Source organism: Mya arenaria, chromosome 2 (genome assembly GCF_026914265.1).
Source record: "Mya arenaria isolate MELC-2E11 chromosome 2, ASM2691426v1".
NCBI lineage: Eukaryota > Metazoa > Mollusca > Bivalvia > Myida > Myidae > Mya > Mya arenaria.
In genome coordinates, this window is record NC_069123.1 from 58,922,614 (window position 1) to 58,939,782 (window position 17,169).

At 33.2% G+C, this 17,169-nt stretch overlaps 2 protein-coding genes across 3 annotated transcripts in view; both read right to left on the reverse strand.

Annotated features, from left to right (window-relative positions):
- The window catches only part of LOC128222024 (uncharacterized), a 21,315-nt gene extending 4,155 nt beyond the window's left edge, over nt 1–17,160 (reverse strand). Inside the window, exons 1-2 of one of the 2 annotated variants that reach the window (XM_052930767.1) lie at nt 17,132–17,160; nt 93–211 (exon numbers count right to left, since the gene is read on the reverse strand). In XM_052930767.1, coding sequence (XP_052786727.1) covers nt 93–192 — 100 coding nt within the window. In that variant the 5' untranslated portion in view covers nt 193–211; nt 17,132–17,160. Of the gene's footprint in view, nt 1–92; nt 212–2,983; nt 3,077–17,131 lie in introns of those variants that run through there. The other variant, XM_052930776.1, reaches the window with a different exon arrangement.
- Nucleotides 11,458–14,574, reverse strand: LOC128222036 (uncharacterized). Its single transcript, XM_052930789.1, has 3 exons — nt 14,469–14,574; nt 13,267–13,417; nt 11,458–11,564 (listed from the first exon to the last, which is right to left on the reverse strand). The coding sequence occupies exons 1-3, from the start codon at nt 14,566–14,568 to the stop codon at nt 11,516–11,518; spliced, it is 300 nt and encodes a 99-aa protein (XP_052786749.1). The 5' UTR covers nt 14,569–14,574; the 3' UTR covers nt 11,458–11,515.
- Nucleotides 17,161–17,169: the final 9 nt, after the last annotated feature.

Below are 17,169 nucleotides of genomic sequence, written 5' to 3' on the forward strand. Positions count from 1 at the left end.
TATAAAAGAGAATGTCGTTTGGTTTTGTTCACAGTCCTTAAAATATGTGAGCACACGGACGCTTAACAAAATACAAAATGTCATGGCCTTACTGTCGTATCCGCCGAGTAGAGATTCAATGAATCTGTCCTGCACAACATGAGCCGAGAACACGAATGGCATCAAAGCCAGAAACAATACAGCTGTCTTCATTGTTGTATGTTGATGGTGTCTAGGATAAAAAAACGAAATTGTAATGCAATCTCTTTCAAAAGGTATCTGTTTTTTGTTACAATTAAAAATTAAGTTACTTAACTGGAAAAATGTTATACCACACCTTAATAAGTAATTGGTTCATCTCAATTTTAGTTCAGTTAACCCTCTGGTTGGATCTTATATTTAAAATTTGGTTCTTGTTCATGGATAAATGGATAAATGTTATGACAAGTAATATGTGACAACAATATTGAAAGTTTATTATTTACTGTTCCGATTTTGAGTATTTTATTTATGTATTTGGCTTTTAAGGGCATTCCGAAGTGTAAAAGTCTTTTAAGGACCAAAACATTTAAAAGAAAATCTTTTTTATTTAATTTTAAGGTTCAATATTAAGTAAGAGTAATACATATATTCGTTGCAACATGTGTAGCTGTAATTAGCATTTTAGCAAATTTGATGAAGGATTTTTTTATCCGATCTCTAATCAAAAAGCAGTTGCATGTTTCCGGAAAAGTCAGTACTTCCAAATTAATAATGTCTAGAGGCGTTGTATTGATGGCAGCTATTTAAGCTATGCGTTTTTGTAACCAGGAAATGAATTTAATCCAACATTTTTCATTATTTTTTAAAGCATATTTCTTATTTGAAAAGATATCTTAAAGATGCACTCTTTATCCCAAAAAAGCAATATCACAATGAATTCAATTGTTTTAATTTACCGAAAAGAATAAATACATATTATAAACAGTGGTTCTTACGGACGACACCGAGTTTAATTTGAAAGAACGATGCAGAAAACACGGTATTTCTGCCTTATGAGACGATAGTTGATCACTGAGTCATTATTTTTTGATAAATACACAGTTACAATCTTGTTATCAGTAATTCATGTTTCCCAATACTTTTATATTTCGCCTTATTTATTAAGTAGTTAAAGGTTTATCACTCAAAATATGTGTACGTTCTATGTATTGATTTTAAATACGAGTATCATATTGAGAACTAACAATACATTTTTGATCAGGTAGCCTGGGGCATGTTAACACAGAACATAGTTTTATTGTCTTTTAATGTTTCCAAAATGATGTCAATGATCTTTCTACCATATTCCGTTAAACTTATTTCGTAAATTTTGGTCAACTCCTTATTATCCGAAAAACATGTCACAAAGAATGTATGTTTTACTGCCTATTAATAAAACATGAACTTTTAAAACATGTTTATTTTTAGGCTTCCCAACTAATGTTTGCATGTCTGCAACCAGCGATTTGAATTGATATCCGACATACAGTTATGTATCAATGTATCGGGATAATGTTGTGTTTTTTTTATATTTGTGAACATTTTAAAAGACTATGCCATCACTATTGAGTTTTAATTTACTTGGAAGATAGAATTGTTTCATCTTAAGTTATTCGTTTAAACAAAAAAAAAACCTCCTTTACCAGAACTACCTGATACAAGGGAAAATCTAACGTTCCTTACCAGTATACCCACGATGATTTCTAACCATGGGCAAATGTATTTTATGTTGTATTCCAAGTAGCGCACGTGTTACGCGTGCTTTGACGGCCTATATTTAAGGAATTCATATGTTTTTGACAAAACTTTAAATATACTATAGTCGACCTGGAAGATTAAAACAAAATTAAAAACTATAAAATGACGCAAAAAGAGCATCACAAACGAATGTCAATAATAACTCAGTATGTCATTGGACACAACTGGAAAACCTAATTAAGGGTTAATGAAGGTTTCTATTTCTAACTACACATAGATGCAATAGTTTTGTTATTGCGTCATATGTATTTATATTAAATTTATGTAATAATCCTTTTACGTTTTTTTTTTGTTATGGTCAAATGTGTGAACTCTGAACAACGTCGCTGCCGACGACGACGCAGCCACCGAAATGTAAATATAGGGCAGTGAATATAACAGCTCAAAGCAGAATCCTCAGTGTAAGGTCCGACCATTTTATGACTTAATTGAAAAGTTACTTTGTGCAGATATTTACAGTTGAAAAGATAAAGCATTGAGTTTTGACTTTGGCATTTTTGCCTCTTTCTTACATTTCATTTTAAATTCATTTTATAAGTATGGTCTTATGGTTAAAACTGCTCAGTTTCAAGTTATTTTGCAAAATGAAAAGCTTTCTTATAATGTCCAGTTAGAAATGTTGTTCAGTGTATGGTACAAGCCTTTGTGGATTTCAAATCTTATCACAGAAATGCAGTATGCTATAAATACTTGAGACATAATTTATAAATGTTTTCATATGGTCCATTGTACTTCAGAACAGCACTGAAATACTGGATCAAACTTAAGAAGGTTGCATTTGAATACTCGTTTTACCGTAAACACTAAAATAATAAATATTTTCAAAGACAACCCATTTGTAAAACAAAAGAGAAGAAAATTTCTCAGACTTGTGTTTATTTATTTTAATTGTGGCTAAGCGACGAGCATGTTTTTATTCCATTTTGTTTACTTTAAGATTGTGTTTTATCTTTGTGGCGCGTTAGTTTTATACATAAACGTATTTGCTTTGCTTATTTTGCTAGTGATCCTTTTTTTGCCCAGTAAACAAACGCTTGCAAAAGTCTGTTTTAGTGGCGCAAAGAATTGATGAGGATAATGGGTGCAAAATGTTCTGAACAACAATTTTGAACTCTTTGGAATGGTTTCGGACTGGTGTCTGTTGTCCTGCAGCAACTAGACACATGTATAACAAACTAAATAAAAAAAATAATCAATATAGCAAGAAAACAAGGAAGAGAAATACCTGTTTGTCCACGTAATTTTTAATCCAGGGATGGAATTCTGATCGAGAAATGATCAAGCCTGCGATGGAACTCCTATATATACGCGTTTTTTTATCAGAAAGTTGTAAGAGAAAGCGCCCTCTAGCGTGTTCACACTTTTATCTATTGTTTGACGTAGTGAAGCATTCTATGTTTTGACCTGTTATGATAAAATAATGCATGCTATGTGTGAATAATAATCACTTATTATCAGTAAGTAATTATTATATTGTCTCGTAATATATAATATAATCAAACGTATAGGAAATATTTGTTGATTTCAGTGTAACCTCGTATTTGCCAATCGTGAAAATATTTTTTCTATGCTATCGAGTGGAAATTATAACGACCTTAAACCGAAATGAACAAATTTTCTGTCCACAAAATGATTATTGGTATTACAATGTATTTTCTAAAAAAACACCTTGAAATGTCCTTCCCGCAAAGTTTTGGTTGACGTTGAAGATAACTGTTGTTCCTACGACGGCTTGTGGAGCAACAGTTCTCCAATATTATTTTTTTAGTATATCATTTACTCGTGACAAATAATCAATAAACTTTTATAAATACATTAATATTCCGAATAAAACAGTGAATGCAGATTAAAAGGGTACGAATAATTATGATTAAATTACGATAGTTGCTATTTAACATATTTGAAAGGTCAATAGTGTTAGAAAACAAATTTGAAGATGCATTGGATAATATACATTTTTCAAAGTTAAAGAGTTATGGCATGGCACAAGGCTACATAATACATGTTCATACATGATGGACCATATGTTTGTTCGTAATAGCGTATGCGAACAGATCCTACATGATGCAGCTGGGAAGTGTGCTTATATAGGTCAAGAGGATCAGGTCAATTTGGTCGACAAATAACCCTTAGAACAGGTGTACGTTTGACGGCAAATCTGCTGAACTCGCTATTCAGTTGTTTAACTCTGACGGAAAACTTGGAAATTAAATCTACAATAGTCATTTAAGAGGCTTTTTTTTATTGCATCTATTTTTAAAAAAAGAAGATATTTTGCATTTTTATAACTAGAAAGTGAATTTTATCCACTTATTTCCATTATTGTTTCAATAACTTTCTTTTTTTGAAAATAAATCATCAATAATTCTCAATACATTGTTGATAAGGTAGTCTGGGGCATTTTGACACAAGCACAAACGTATAATGTTGACTTTTTCGAAGGAATGGGAAGGCTTTTAATAAAAATATCTGATAAAACCTTCTTTTGTAAAACCTGGTCAAATTCTTCCTACCCCCCCCCCCCCCCTCCAAAAAATAAAAATAAAATAAAAAATGTCACCGAGAATGTAGGTATTACTCCTTCAGATCGTTCCCCAAAACTAAAGAGTACATGAACATTTTTTGAGTAGTGACATGGTTGTATCAACATGATCTTTTTTCCCAGAGCCTGACGAAAAAAAAAAAGAATTTCCGGAGCATACGGAGAGCTTTAACGTGGTTTCGAATGGCGCATCATGATCTCTAAACGCTTCTTCCTCGAGCGCGTTAACGAGCAGACCATGTACCATCTGAGAAGTATTTATTGTGCTCAATATAAAATGACAACTGTGAAATAATTTGCATTTGATAGCAATGTACACTAAGGATTTATCGAGCATACTAGAAAATGTTTAAAAACAGTTTAATGTCATGTGCATAATAAGAGACTCAGCTTTCCCCGGAAGAGAATTTGCAATCGAACCTTGAAGATGTTGACTGGAAGGCACACCTTACGCGCCGGTTACACCGGCTTGCGCATAAAAAAACACGAGCGCAACGAGCGAAAAGCCAATTTCTGACTAAGATCGGCGGCCAGTTCTGCTTTCGCACAGGGCCTAGCATTCGAAGCACAGATAAGAAATCAATAAAAAGTAGTTTGAACTCAGACTCACATTCCGTTTGACGAAAAAAATCGCCTTTTGGGTATTTCATATCCATTAACTTATATTGTAGAAAAAAAAAATCTTGTCGGTGTAGTTTTTTGTGCAACGACATATTATAACTGGTTTACGTCGACTGCTTGTATAAAACTGGCCATAGTTTGATATAAAATGGCTGTTTTTATGACAAAGTAATTAAAATGTTGGAATTAAATCCTTTGATCTCTGGATAAAATATAGAAAGGTTTTGAAATACATGAACTTAATTGTGTCTGTGTGTATGTGTGTGTGCCTCAAAAGATCAATAACACGTTGTTAATGTAGTTTTTAAAGTGTTTGGTTAAGTAACAGAAGTTACATTTCGGCGTGAAATACACGTATGGTGACGCTTTATAAACCATCGAGATTTGGATGTTAACACGTATAATGACGTTCTGTTTTACGTAAAGTTCGGGATGTCTTTGGCGTTTACCCTGCGCCATTAAACGGGGTTTATGTTAACATTCTTGACTACTGGGCTTGTTACTGTAGTTATTTATATAAATATTGTAAACATTTATCATTACGCCATCTTTTACATCGAGTTCGGCTGCTATTAGTTACACTGGGGGAGTATGTGGTATACACTCTAGCCCCCGAGAGCGAAGTACAGCTTCGTTACTTGTTGTGCTTGCAAACCGATTTTTAGTCGCCATTTTGTAACCAATGACTCATGTAAACAGTCGGTTACACTCAATTGATTGCTTGAATAAAATGGATATTCAATAATGTGCATGAGATAGCTCTCCTACAATGAAAAGATAAGCCGAGAGAGAAGATACAAATTATTATTATTACATTTTGTTACGTCTTCTGCGGTGTATGAAAGTTACAGGGGCGGTATGAAACGTACTGGAAATTACAGGGGTTGTATGGATTATACACGTCGTGCACGTGACCGCTCTAAGCCAATCGGATAGCGTCATTCATGTAGGAGGTGAGATATAAATACATATCGTGACGCCCTGTATTGTGTCGAGTACGGCGTTCCATAAACATTTACTTTATAAAAGTATGTCTTCAAAACAAAACAAAATAACCCTTAAAAGAACTTCTTGACGCATGCTGTGAAATAAAATGACTGCGCATCATGATGTCAGTAATCATGTTTAAAAAGAAGCTTTTCTATGTATTTTTTTCACAAAATATGGAATTAAAGATATGCTAGAAAAAATATATATCATGTGTTTCCGTTCCGGATAGTAAAATTCGACTTGCCGGCTTACCGGCAACGCCGCGTGCCCATGTGTCAGATTTGTTGTTTTTGTCAGTGTTTAGACTTTCAATAACTATTTCAGATCAAACAATTAAACATATATCTCAGTGGAATTAAGGCTATCTCGAACTTCAAAGTATGGATGCGCTTGTATTATTAATTGCTATACAAAACATCACCTTCATCCTTTTTTGAGAATGTTGAATTACCAAAAAGATTTTGTATTCAAATTTCTTTTAGCAACAAGGGTATAGACCTTCTCAATTTAAATATTCAAGAAAAAAATGTAGAAAAATGTATAACGCCAGAATAAAGAATAATATATATAATAACAAATATAAAAGGCCTTTTCGAAATTTCGTATTGAACTATTATAAAGTAGTAGCATAAGATGACTGATAATTTATCTAAATATAATAAAAGCTGGTGTTAAAGAGAAGGGATTGAAATTAATGCCTAAATGCCGTTGATAAATTAAATATCGGCCCTAATAGATATGAAAATAGAGTTGTTAACAATAATCCATTGGCCCTGCATGAAAAGTCATTTACGATTACTACAAAGCTGATCATGGATGTCAAATCCCTACATAAAAATGGTATTTGTTCCAGCTGAAAAAGCATTTTATAATGTAATCATAGTTTGACGTTAATGTTATGCAAATACTAATTGAAGAGTTACATTCTTCTAGAACTTTAGTTCCTATTCCACTCGATAAAGTGTTATTAAAAATCATATTGATTATAATGTTTAATTTTGAAGTTGTGTTGAATGATGATCATAAAATCATACCAACAATACGCTGGTTACCTAAAATGCATAGAAAAACCCGTATAAATCACGATTTATAGATAATTCCATTTCTTGTTTTAATAATCAGAAATAAGTCTCGTTTGGTCTATCAACAATTCTTCGGATGTAGTTTATGATTTTGAAAGATGACGATATAAGGTCTCAGCGCTTAATACATATGCCTTTTACACGCTTTATACATATATTCCACAGTATTTAGTTACAAACAAATCGACTCCTCTTGACGAAAAACTATTGCTAGGAAGAAAACTACTTATATCACAGTAAATGGTGACAAAGCTTGTTTTACCAATGATCGCTCAGATAAGTATATCTATTGGATATGCACAGATGTCATTGAAGTAGTAACTTTTGTACTGAATAACTCTTTTCTAAAATGTTTATATAAGCAAACAATTGGCATTCCAATGGATGCAGACTATGCACTTTTACTTGCAGCAGACCTCTTTTTATACTGCTATGAAAGATAATATATGTTGAAAATATCTAAATCTGGAGATCTTTCCTTTGTTGATAAACTCAACAACACTTTTAGATATATCGGCGATATTCTAAGTTTGGATGATCCGGTATTAACAGATAACATTAATAATGTTAAATCAATATACCCTTCACATTTGTAACTTATAAATCTAATACATCAAATTTAAAAGCATACTAATTAGATCTGCAACTCGAAGTAAGGAAATATGAATTGAATATCAATCTTTATGATAAACGTGATGATAATAATTTCAGAATAATTAATTACCATTCTTTAGATGGAGATGTTCCTAGTTCACCATCATATGATGTTTTTATTGCAAAGTTGATAAGATTCACTAGAATATGCACAAATGTCAAAAATTGCAGCTCTCGTAGTAAACTTATGGCGGAAAAAAACTTCTCAAACAGGGTTTCAGAAACTTTCTCAAAATTTGTTAATGGTCATTATAATATTACGTTGATAACTGTTCTGCTCATCCTGAGGTTAAAAATATTAAGACATTCAAGCTCGTGTTTCTACCTGCAAACATCAGTAATGCAGCCTATGGATCAGGGTATCATCCGATCAATTAAGGTTAGTTATAAGAAGCGGATTGTCGCAAAGGAGCTAAAAGCACTGGACGCAAATCAAACATATGCGAGCAACCTTCTTGACGCCCTTCTGAGATGAAAACTGCGTGGGATGGCGTAAAACAATCAACAATTGTAAATTGTAACCGCTGCCCAGGTCTGATTCCGATTCTCCAAGATGAAACACCATAATAGACGAAGACGACCATGATGACGACATCCCACGTGCACGTCTCGCCTCCGTCATGGGACCAGTAACCATGAACGGATACATCGACATCGACAAGAACATCCCGATATCCGATAACATTGATGACAACGAGATTATTAAGGAACTCATAGATTAGCAAACAGCAGAGAAAGCAGTGTACTCCAGCGACGATGACGATGGAGAAAAACCCGCTACCAAATACCCCATATCCGACCACCAAGCGACAACCTTCATCACCGGAATGAGTCGATATTTGGAGCAGCAGACAGATGGCAGCGAGTCTACGACTTCATTAACAAACTGGTCGGATACGTGACTAAAAAACACATCAAAGGAATCAACAGAGTGCAGCGTGATATCAAATCTTCCTTTAAAAAATAAACCGAACGATACTGAGTAAACAACATTTAATTTCAGTGCCATTTAAACTTGCTTTTCAAAAAGTTTGCTATGTTCCGAAACATATGCTGTCATTTTGTTTTAAATGTTAAAGCTGCACTTTCACAGATTGAACGTTTTGACAACTTTTGTATTTTTTTGTCTTTAAACGAGCCATTTTTTGGGAAAATCCATGGAAGTTATATAAGACAGCTGACAAAAAATTAGATCGTAGATTTTTATATTTAAGTTCAAAAAATGATGTTTTATGCATTTTTTTAACCCGTTAGTAACGATTTAAGCCATAAAACATTAATTTTCGAACGGAAATATGAAAACCCGCGATCTCATCTTTTGTCAGCAATCTTTTATCGTTGGTCTGCAGATAGTTACGTAAAAAAGTGCTCTTTCCAAGACAAAAAATACAAAAGTAGTAAAAACGGTATATCTGTGAGAGTGCATCTTTAAAGTATAGTAACGAAATATTTGTCATTAATTAAACAATAATTCAACAAACATTTATACGAAACACCACTCCGTTTAATCGTATGTTATTGTATATAATATACGCACGTTATATAAATCATTTCGACAAACAATATAATTATACAATTGGGTTGGGCCATAAGTTATAACAACGTTAGAAAATGGCCCTTCCCGCAGTGTAAAAGTCATCTATAATTCGCGAACACTGTCATTTTCGGAAAATGTTAATCCGAACTATCGCTTTTACGAAATATTTTTTTTGGCTCGCTACGATTTCGGATTAACAGTGTTCAACTGTAAGTACAATAGTAGTCTTAAATCACTGATTGTTATGTTATTGCTCAACCCGTTTTTATGGTGGTGATGAAAATGGAGCCCTAACATAACTGTATCAGTATCAGTGATTTGATTTAATGAAGAATTTGGAGATTCATGTTGTCTTGAAATCCATTTTTGGCTGGCTGGGAATGTTCCAGAGTGTCACGTCACTTTCTTTTAAAATTTAACTTAGGTAATAATTTCGAAGAAAAGTTATGCTAATAGGTGTCGTTTTTAAATTTTAATAATGTTTTCTTAGTGTGTTCCCAGTTTTAGTACAACGTTGCTTTTTATAATGTAATTCTTTGATCGCCAAATTGTAAACTTTTTACGTGCTAAGGAAGACTGTGTGTGATGCTCATAGTTTCAAACAATAAATGCATCGTATCTTTGAAATATTTTGCATTAGGTACTCGGAATTGTATTCCTTCGTCTGTAGATATAGTTGGGATCCCTTATCATTTAAGTACTTGGGGTTTACCTTATTGTTTATTATTATTTGTTTTATTATTATGTTTCCTCAAGTTAATGCATACTTTGATAAGGTTTTACCTTTTTAAGCTTTTTTCTTTATTCAGGATTTGTTGGGATACGAGTGTGGTTGTACACGCAAACGGGTTTAACTTCCCAGTAAATTTACATTTAACTGACCGTTCCAACGCGTTACCTATCAAGCATTGGTAATCAAACCTTTTTTATATAGAATATATGCACTGTGTTTGTGGAGTCTTGTGCTGTTGTTCCATGCATGTGATTGTTTTGTTTCTGTGTTCTGTCTATGGCGTTTACCCTGTGCCATTGAAAAAGGTTTAACTGAGCTTGTTTCTATAGTTTTTCGTATAAATATTGAGTACCATCACCATAACAAGAAAAAGCCCTTTGGAGATAAAAAAAATATATATACTATTTAAAGCTTGCACATTAGCAGCAACTTGTATTTTTATTAGCTTGAACGTTGACAAGTGTAGACATGTAACCCACTGCAGAGTTAAATAATAGGCACATTTTTGAGAAGTGTTGCCTTTCGAAAAAAATAAAAAATCCTGAAATTAATGAACATGCAAAGAAAATGAAAAAAAAAACAACCTTGCAGATAAGAATTCCACATTTTAAGTATATTATTTTTTGTTTGTCTTAAAAACCATAATAATCTCAATACATATGCACTGTTGCCTCATATTTATTTCTTTTTCTTTATTTAAAGGCATACTATGAAAACCTTTGGATGATCCACAGGAAGGTTGTTGTTAGCAAAATAACTATACATTTCATTATTTGTTTAAAATATGCTTGTGTACTAAAACGCTACGGGTTTTCAGTATATTTAAAATAAAAATAGGTGCTAATTCTGAATACTAATAACTTCGGCCTTAGTTTGATAGCTATATCTAAGACATCCTCTTAAAGAACGAAATATATTTTATTCTCTATGAATTCAGTTCATACTAGAACGTTTTAATGCATCAAAAACTATGCGTAAAAGAGTAAAGTACCCGTATACTAAGGGTATGATAGCTGAAAAACCTGCAATTCGATGTCAAAAAGAGCACGTTCGAAATGAGGAGGAAAAAAACACACCCTTCCGAAACGTTCATTTTTAAAAAAAATAATTACTATGCCAATTTTAATCAGGCGCTTTTGAGTGTTAAAAAGTCTGTAACGTCGATTATGTTTTGAAAGTTATTTTGAAATATGGAAATCTATCTTTGATTTCCAATGCTTGTCAAAAAAAGAACATAGAGTCTTTATCCAAACATTTAATTATGTTCGGTGGTTTGGAGTCATTGTTTAACATGTAATTGTTTAACATGTAAAAACAAAACTAAACTTTATGCTAACAACTACGTTACAAAGGTGTAGCAGTAGCTTTATGGTTTTGTAAATGATACCTGGCAATATCAGGAAATTGCATTTTAAATTTTGGCAGGTGGTATATGTAATGGAAACATGTGTCTCTAACACCATAAATTGAAGTCATAACCTCTAAATTTGATCATAAACTAGCTTCAGTTGCATTATGTACTGAAACCTTTATTGACTCTTGTAAAGTGTGATCATAGACACATTGAAATCGATTTGCCGAGCTGGTGATGTGGATCTCTATTTGCCTCCCTGTTGTGGAACGAAGGTGCTGGCAAGAACTTGAGCCCTAAAAAGGTGAAATATTATTAATAAATAATCACTGATCGTTAAACAGCAAATCAACGGACACAGTAGACTGCCCCTGTATCATGGATTAGCTCGCGGGACTAATTGGGCCATGACGTCGAAAATATATAGAGGATATAATGTTGTCGACGTAAGAACGAGATGAATTTTAGCGAGAAGTATTTATTATATTTAATACACAAACATTACCTTTTTTTCTCAACATAAATAACAATGTATAAAGCATCCGAAATCGAGAGGCGAATTCTAATTTATTTTGCGAAGTGCTGCCGATGTAGATTTGCGCGTCAACTAGCGTTATCAAAAACGAAACTTAATCAGATACCTACTTGTTCGTACAGTTGTAATAAAAACATATTTAATGTGATTATATACTTCATAAGAACGCAATTAACACTGTTTTACCCGTTAACCAACAAATACGATTTTTTTCAAGTAATAAAACAAAAACTAATAACACAAACTTGGACTTGCATTTAAGAGAGTGGATGCAAACACTTTTGCGACAACATAGTTTTTCGAAATATTAAACGCTTTATCCCATCGTTATTATTTTTATCTTTTGCAAGTGTTTGTGCATTCACGTTATGTCAAGGCAAAAAGTTATACGTACCAATAGATTTTGTTTTTATTCCGGCGGACTTTTTTCAGTATGTGTATACTTTGATTACCAGGGACACATTGATTCCGGATAAATATACCCACTACTTTTTTATAAAAATAAGAATAATAAAAAAACGAGCAAAGTACCTATGATCGACCGTTCAGGCTGTAGATGTCTGGCGGCCGTTTAAGTTACTCCATTGGCCGGACTTAACAAAAACATGTGTAAACAGCTATCAAATCATATTGACAAGTATTCTGTTCACCATTTTAATAATTATGTGACAATATCGAAATACAAATTTAGCGATAATGTTACTGCCTTAAGCACGCTCTTTATAATAAACAACCGAATTCAATACTAAAATGTGCAAACTTTTGATATTCATTATGAATAAAACAAACTTAACGGGGTCATCCCCGTAAAGTTCTATACTATAAAAATATACCTTGCGCATTCGTATTAACTTAATATCAACAATCCATGTATGTTTTTTAAACGAATGTTCCAATAACGTCAATGTTCTCATTCATTTTTTTGTACTAACATCAATATATTTGCATCCAAACAACCACAGCCTGAACTGGCAATCGTAATTATCTCACGCATGTGCAGAGGGCAGGGCGATTTTTGGAAATTAAAAGGAATATACAAAGTCACGTAGATCGAGAGATTATGCAATATTTAAATAAATGTCGTATTCAACGTCAAACGTTTTACAAGATAATATTGAACAACAATAAATGAAGAAAAACATCGATCGACATTGGCGACAAATATGTTCGCACATGAAAACATATTAGATATTAGTAAACTACGCGGACGACGACGCCGGAGAATATGATTTCAATCTCGTACAGATGTTTCGGACAAGTTTCACATGCGACGAAAAAAAAAAAAAATACAAATAAAGTTTAACCTTGGTTGAATGAAAATTACATTATAAAATTAAGACTATTTTTTTTAGGTCTTCTCCTTTTCCGTTTTAAACATGTTAGAATTTAAAACCCTTCCTCATCATTCAGAAATTCCAATAATTAATTAATAGACAGTTGGATAATACAATGACTGAACTCACTCTTTGCAGACAGCAGCGCACACAAGGCCTGTAATGAGGGGGTTGTGTCCGTCAATTTTGTCGAGGAGAGGAGGGCATAACTCGGTTTCACATTGTTGCTCGGTTTCGTCAGTACCAAACTGACTAAGGAGCTGCTTGGCCAAATCTAGGACTGAAAAATAAGGGAATTGTATTGAGACTGTAACCTCCATAATCTGTCCCCAACAAGTCGTTCATAATGGGAGTTTTAACTTTTATCCGACGTGACGACACAATTAGAGTCCCCGTCTGCTGTAACATGTTAAAATCTAAGACATTAAGAACATGTCAAGTATAATCTTAATGAATACAAATGTATACACTCGCTTCGTACGCTCCGCTCAATTCGCCAGTGTTATCTCTTACACATTTATAATTTACTTAATATGTTGTAACAATTACATTAAGGCAGTGGGATGTATTAAATAAGCGACTTGCAATTTGTTTGTAATGACGTTATTTCTGTTTCAACATGGTCTTAGTATTTAAAGATCGTTTTGGTCAAATGTATTCCATTGTAGTTTTGTTAGACTTTTTTATGTAAAATGACGTACGTTGGATACCTCTTTGTTAATTGGGAATATGTGAATGCTGTGACTGATGTATTTGTATGAGACATGTACTATTATGCAAATTTTCTATAGTATCACAATATCATTAGTCGCATATGACCTAAATTATTGATGTCATCTTTTAATGCATACCAACCAACGGCGTTTCTTTTTATCTAACTGATTGCGATGGGGATTGCTCCCAACAAAAAACATGTAACCTGTGTTAATTGGTACGCTTTTGTTGGTCAATTGGTGATAAAACCCAAGAAGGAAAAAATGAACAATCATTGTTATATCACCTGCACCGTGTCGAATGGCAAAATAATAGCCAAAGGTCACTTGACGTTTACCTTTTATTGGTTGCGATGGTCAAGTGGTTAGCGATTCGGACCCTGAATCAGATGGTCATTGGTTCGATCCCCGTTCGGAGCTTCGTTGATGATACTACTGGTTATAACCCAGAAATGGTTAATAGCTCCTAATCATATGAACATTGCAGATTGTAAAACCTGTTCGTACGGTCGTCGTTATAAAGCTCTATAAAAGAGAATGTCGTTTGGTTTTGCTCACAAACCTTAAAATCTGAGAGCATATGGAAGCTTAACAAAATACAAAATGGCATGGGCTTACTATCGTATCCGCCGAGTAGAGACTCGATGAATCTGTCCTGCACAACATGAGCCGAGAACACGAATGGCATCAACGCCAGAAACAATACAGCCGTCTTCATTGTTGTATGTTGGTGGTGTCTAGGATAGAAAATACGAGTTTGTCATACACACCAGACGAATATGATGTATGAAAAAGTTCTTTTTCTTACCGTTCAAAATTAAGATGCTTAATTAAGAAAAAAATAATTATAAAAAAGAAGAAGAGAGAAGTATTCATAAAAAATTAATTTGTTTTTGTGTCAAAAATGTCAGTATTACCCAATTGCAACTACTTTATGAAATATATTGGCTTTTTGTAACCAGGAAATGAGTGTAATCCTCTATTTTTTGTTATTTTATTTAATTGCTATCTTATTTTGAAAAGATAGCTTCAGAACTCAGTAGACATTGTTGATGAGGTAGTCTAGGGTATGTTAACACAGTTTTATTGTTGAAAGACTTTTTAAAGATATGCAAATGATTTTTCTACCCAAATCTGATAAAATCTTCTTTCGTATAATTTGCTCAAGTCCTCATTACCCGAAAAACATGTCACAAAGGATGTATGTTTTACTGCCTAAACTATTGTTCATCAAAACTAAATAAAAATGAACTTATAGAACATCTTTAGTTGTACGCGTATGTGGAAGGCAATTCAAACAAGTAATCCTATGATAAAAATGGCGTTGAAAGTTCATTCAAAGGACACTTTCCGTGTTTAATCCACAGAAGCATACGTGTACGTCAGCCCACAAGCGATTTGATTAATGAGTCTATAATCGACATACAGTGGTGTGTACATGTGTCAGGATGATGTGTTTTTATACATTTGTAAACATTTTGATAGACCCTGCGATCACAATGATTTCTAATCATGGGCATATGTATTTTCTGTTTCATTCAAAAAAGCGCATATGTAACGCGTGCGTTGACGGCCTATACATAAGAAGTTCATTTGTTTTGACAATACTGTGCATGAGGAATTCGTTTTATTTTGACAAACTTAAAAATAAATAAAATAGACGACCTGGAAAATAAAAATAAAATTAAAAAAAAATCAACTGACGCAAGAAGAGCATCACAAACGAATGTGAATGACTGGCCATTCTACTCAGTTTTTCATCGGTCACAACTGGAAAATAAATAATGAAGGTTTCTAATCCTTCCTACACAGACGCAATGGTTTGTTATTGCATCATATGTTTCAATTGCATACTGTAAGTATATGCCCATTTCTTTCTACGGTATTTGCGTCATGGTCAAATGTGTGAATGGCAGTGAATACAACAGCCTTAAAGTCCGACCATTTAATGGCTTAAATAATAGTTACTCTGTGCAGATTTTTACAATTGAAACGATATATCATTGATGATTGACTTTGGCGTTATTGTTCCATTTTACATACAATTGACATATTAAAAGTATGGTCTCGTTGTTAAAGCTTATCAGTTTCGAGTTATTTTGCCAAATTGTAAGCTTTCTTGTAAGGTCAAGTTAGAACCTTTTTCAGTGTATGGAACACGCACTTGTGGGTTTCTAATACTACAGAAATGCATTATGCTATAAACCCTCGAGACATAATTTATAAATGGTTTTATTTGGAACATTTTAGTTCAGAACGGTACTGACATGCTGGATCTCACTTAAAAAGGGCATGCATTTGCATACTCGTTTAATCGTTAATTTCACATTAATATATGTATATTTCATTTGCATATTATTTAATAAATTTCAAAAACATACCATTATTCAACAAAAGAGAAAAATAATTCTCAGAAATTAGTTCATTTATTTTTACTGTGGCTAAATGACGCACATGTTATTATTCCATTTTGTGCGCATTAATTTTGTGTTGTTGCTTTTTTTTCTTGCTTTGTGGTGCGTTAGTATTATGCATGTACGCACTAACTTTTGGCTTATTGCTATTGGACCTCTTTTTATCCATTACAAAAACACTTGCGAATGTTATTTAAATGACGCAAATGATTGATGATGATAATGGTCGCGAAACTGCTGTTTTACACAACAAACAGAACTCTTTTGAATGGTTTCGGATTAAAGTCTGTAGTCCTGAAGCAATAAGATACATGTATGACAAATGTACGAATTTATTTTAGATATATATTTAAGAAATATTACACACCACTGAGGGTCATATGACATGATAAGGACCGGCCAGTCCGTCACCAAAGGTGTATATGGACCGAGGCGTTAGCCGAGGTCCATTCACCTTCGGGGGCTAACTGACCGGTATTATTATGGCTTATATTATTCCGAACACTTTTCATTACTAGACAATATTTTTAAAGCGATTTAAATGTGTTTTATTTAACAAACCTGATAATGTTTACTTGCGACAAATTTTCGCCGTTGCGAAAATAGCAAGCCGCACTTACCAATCGTATGACGTCATCGGCCCCTATTACATTTTTGGCGAGGTCCGGACCGGCCAAAAATATAATATGGACCGCTGACGTCATAAAACTGGATTTTCATCAAAATACAGTGATATACGGACCGATCGAGATTATATATATAAAGAAGGGACAAATTTATGTGAGGTATAATATGTAATCATACAAACACTGAACAAACTAAATGAAATATTAATTAATTTAGCAATAAAACAAGCAAGAGAAATACCTGTTTGTCCAAGAAAATTTTAATCCAAGGATAAAATT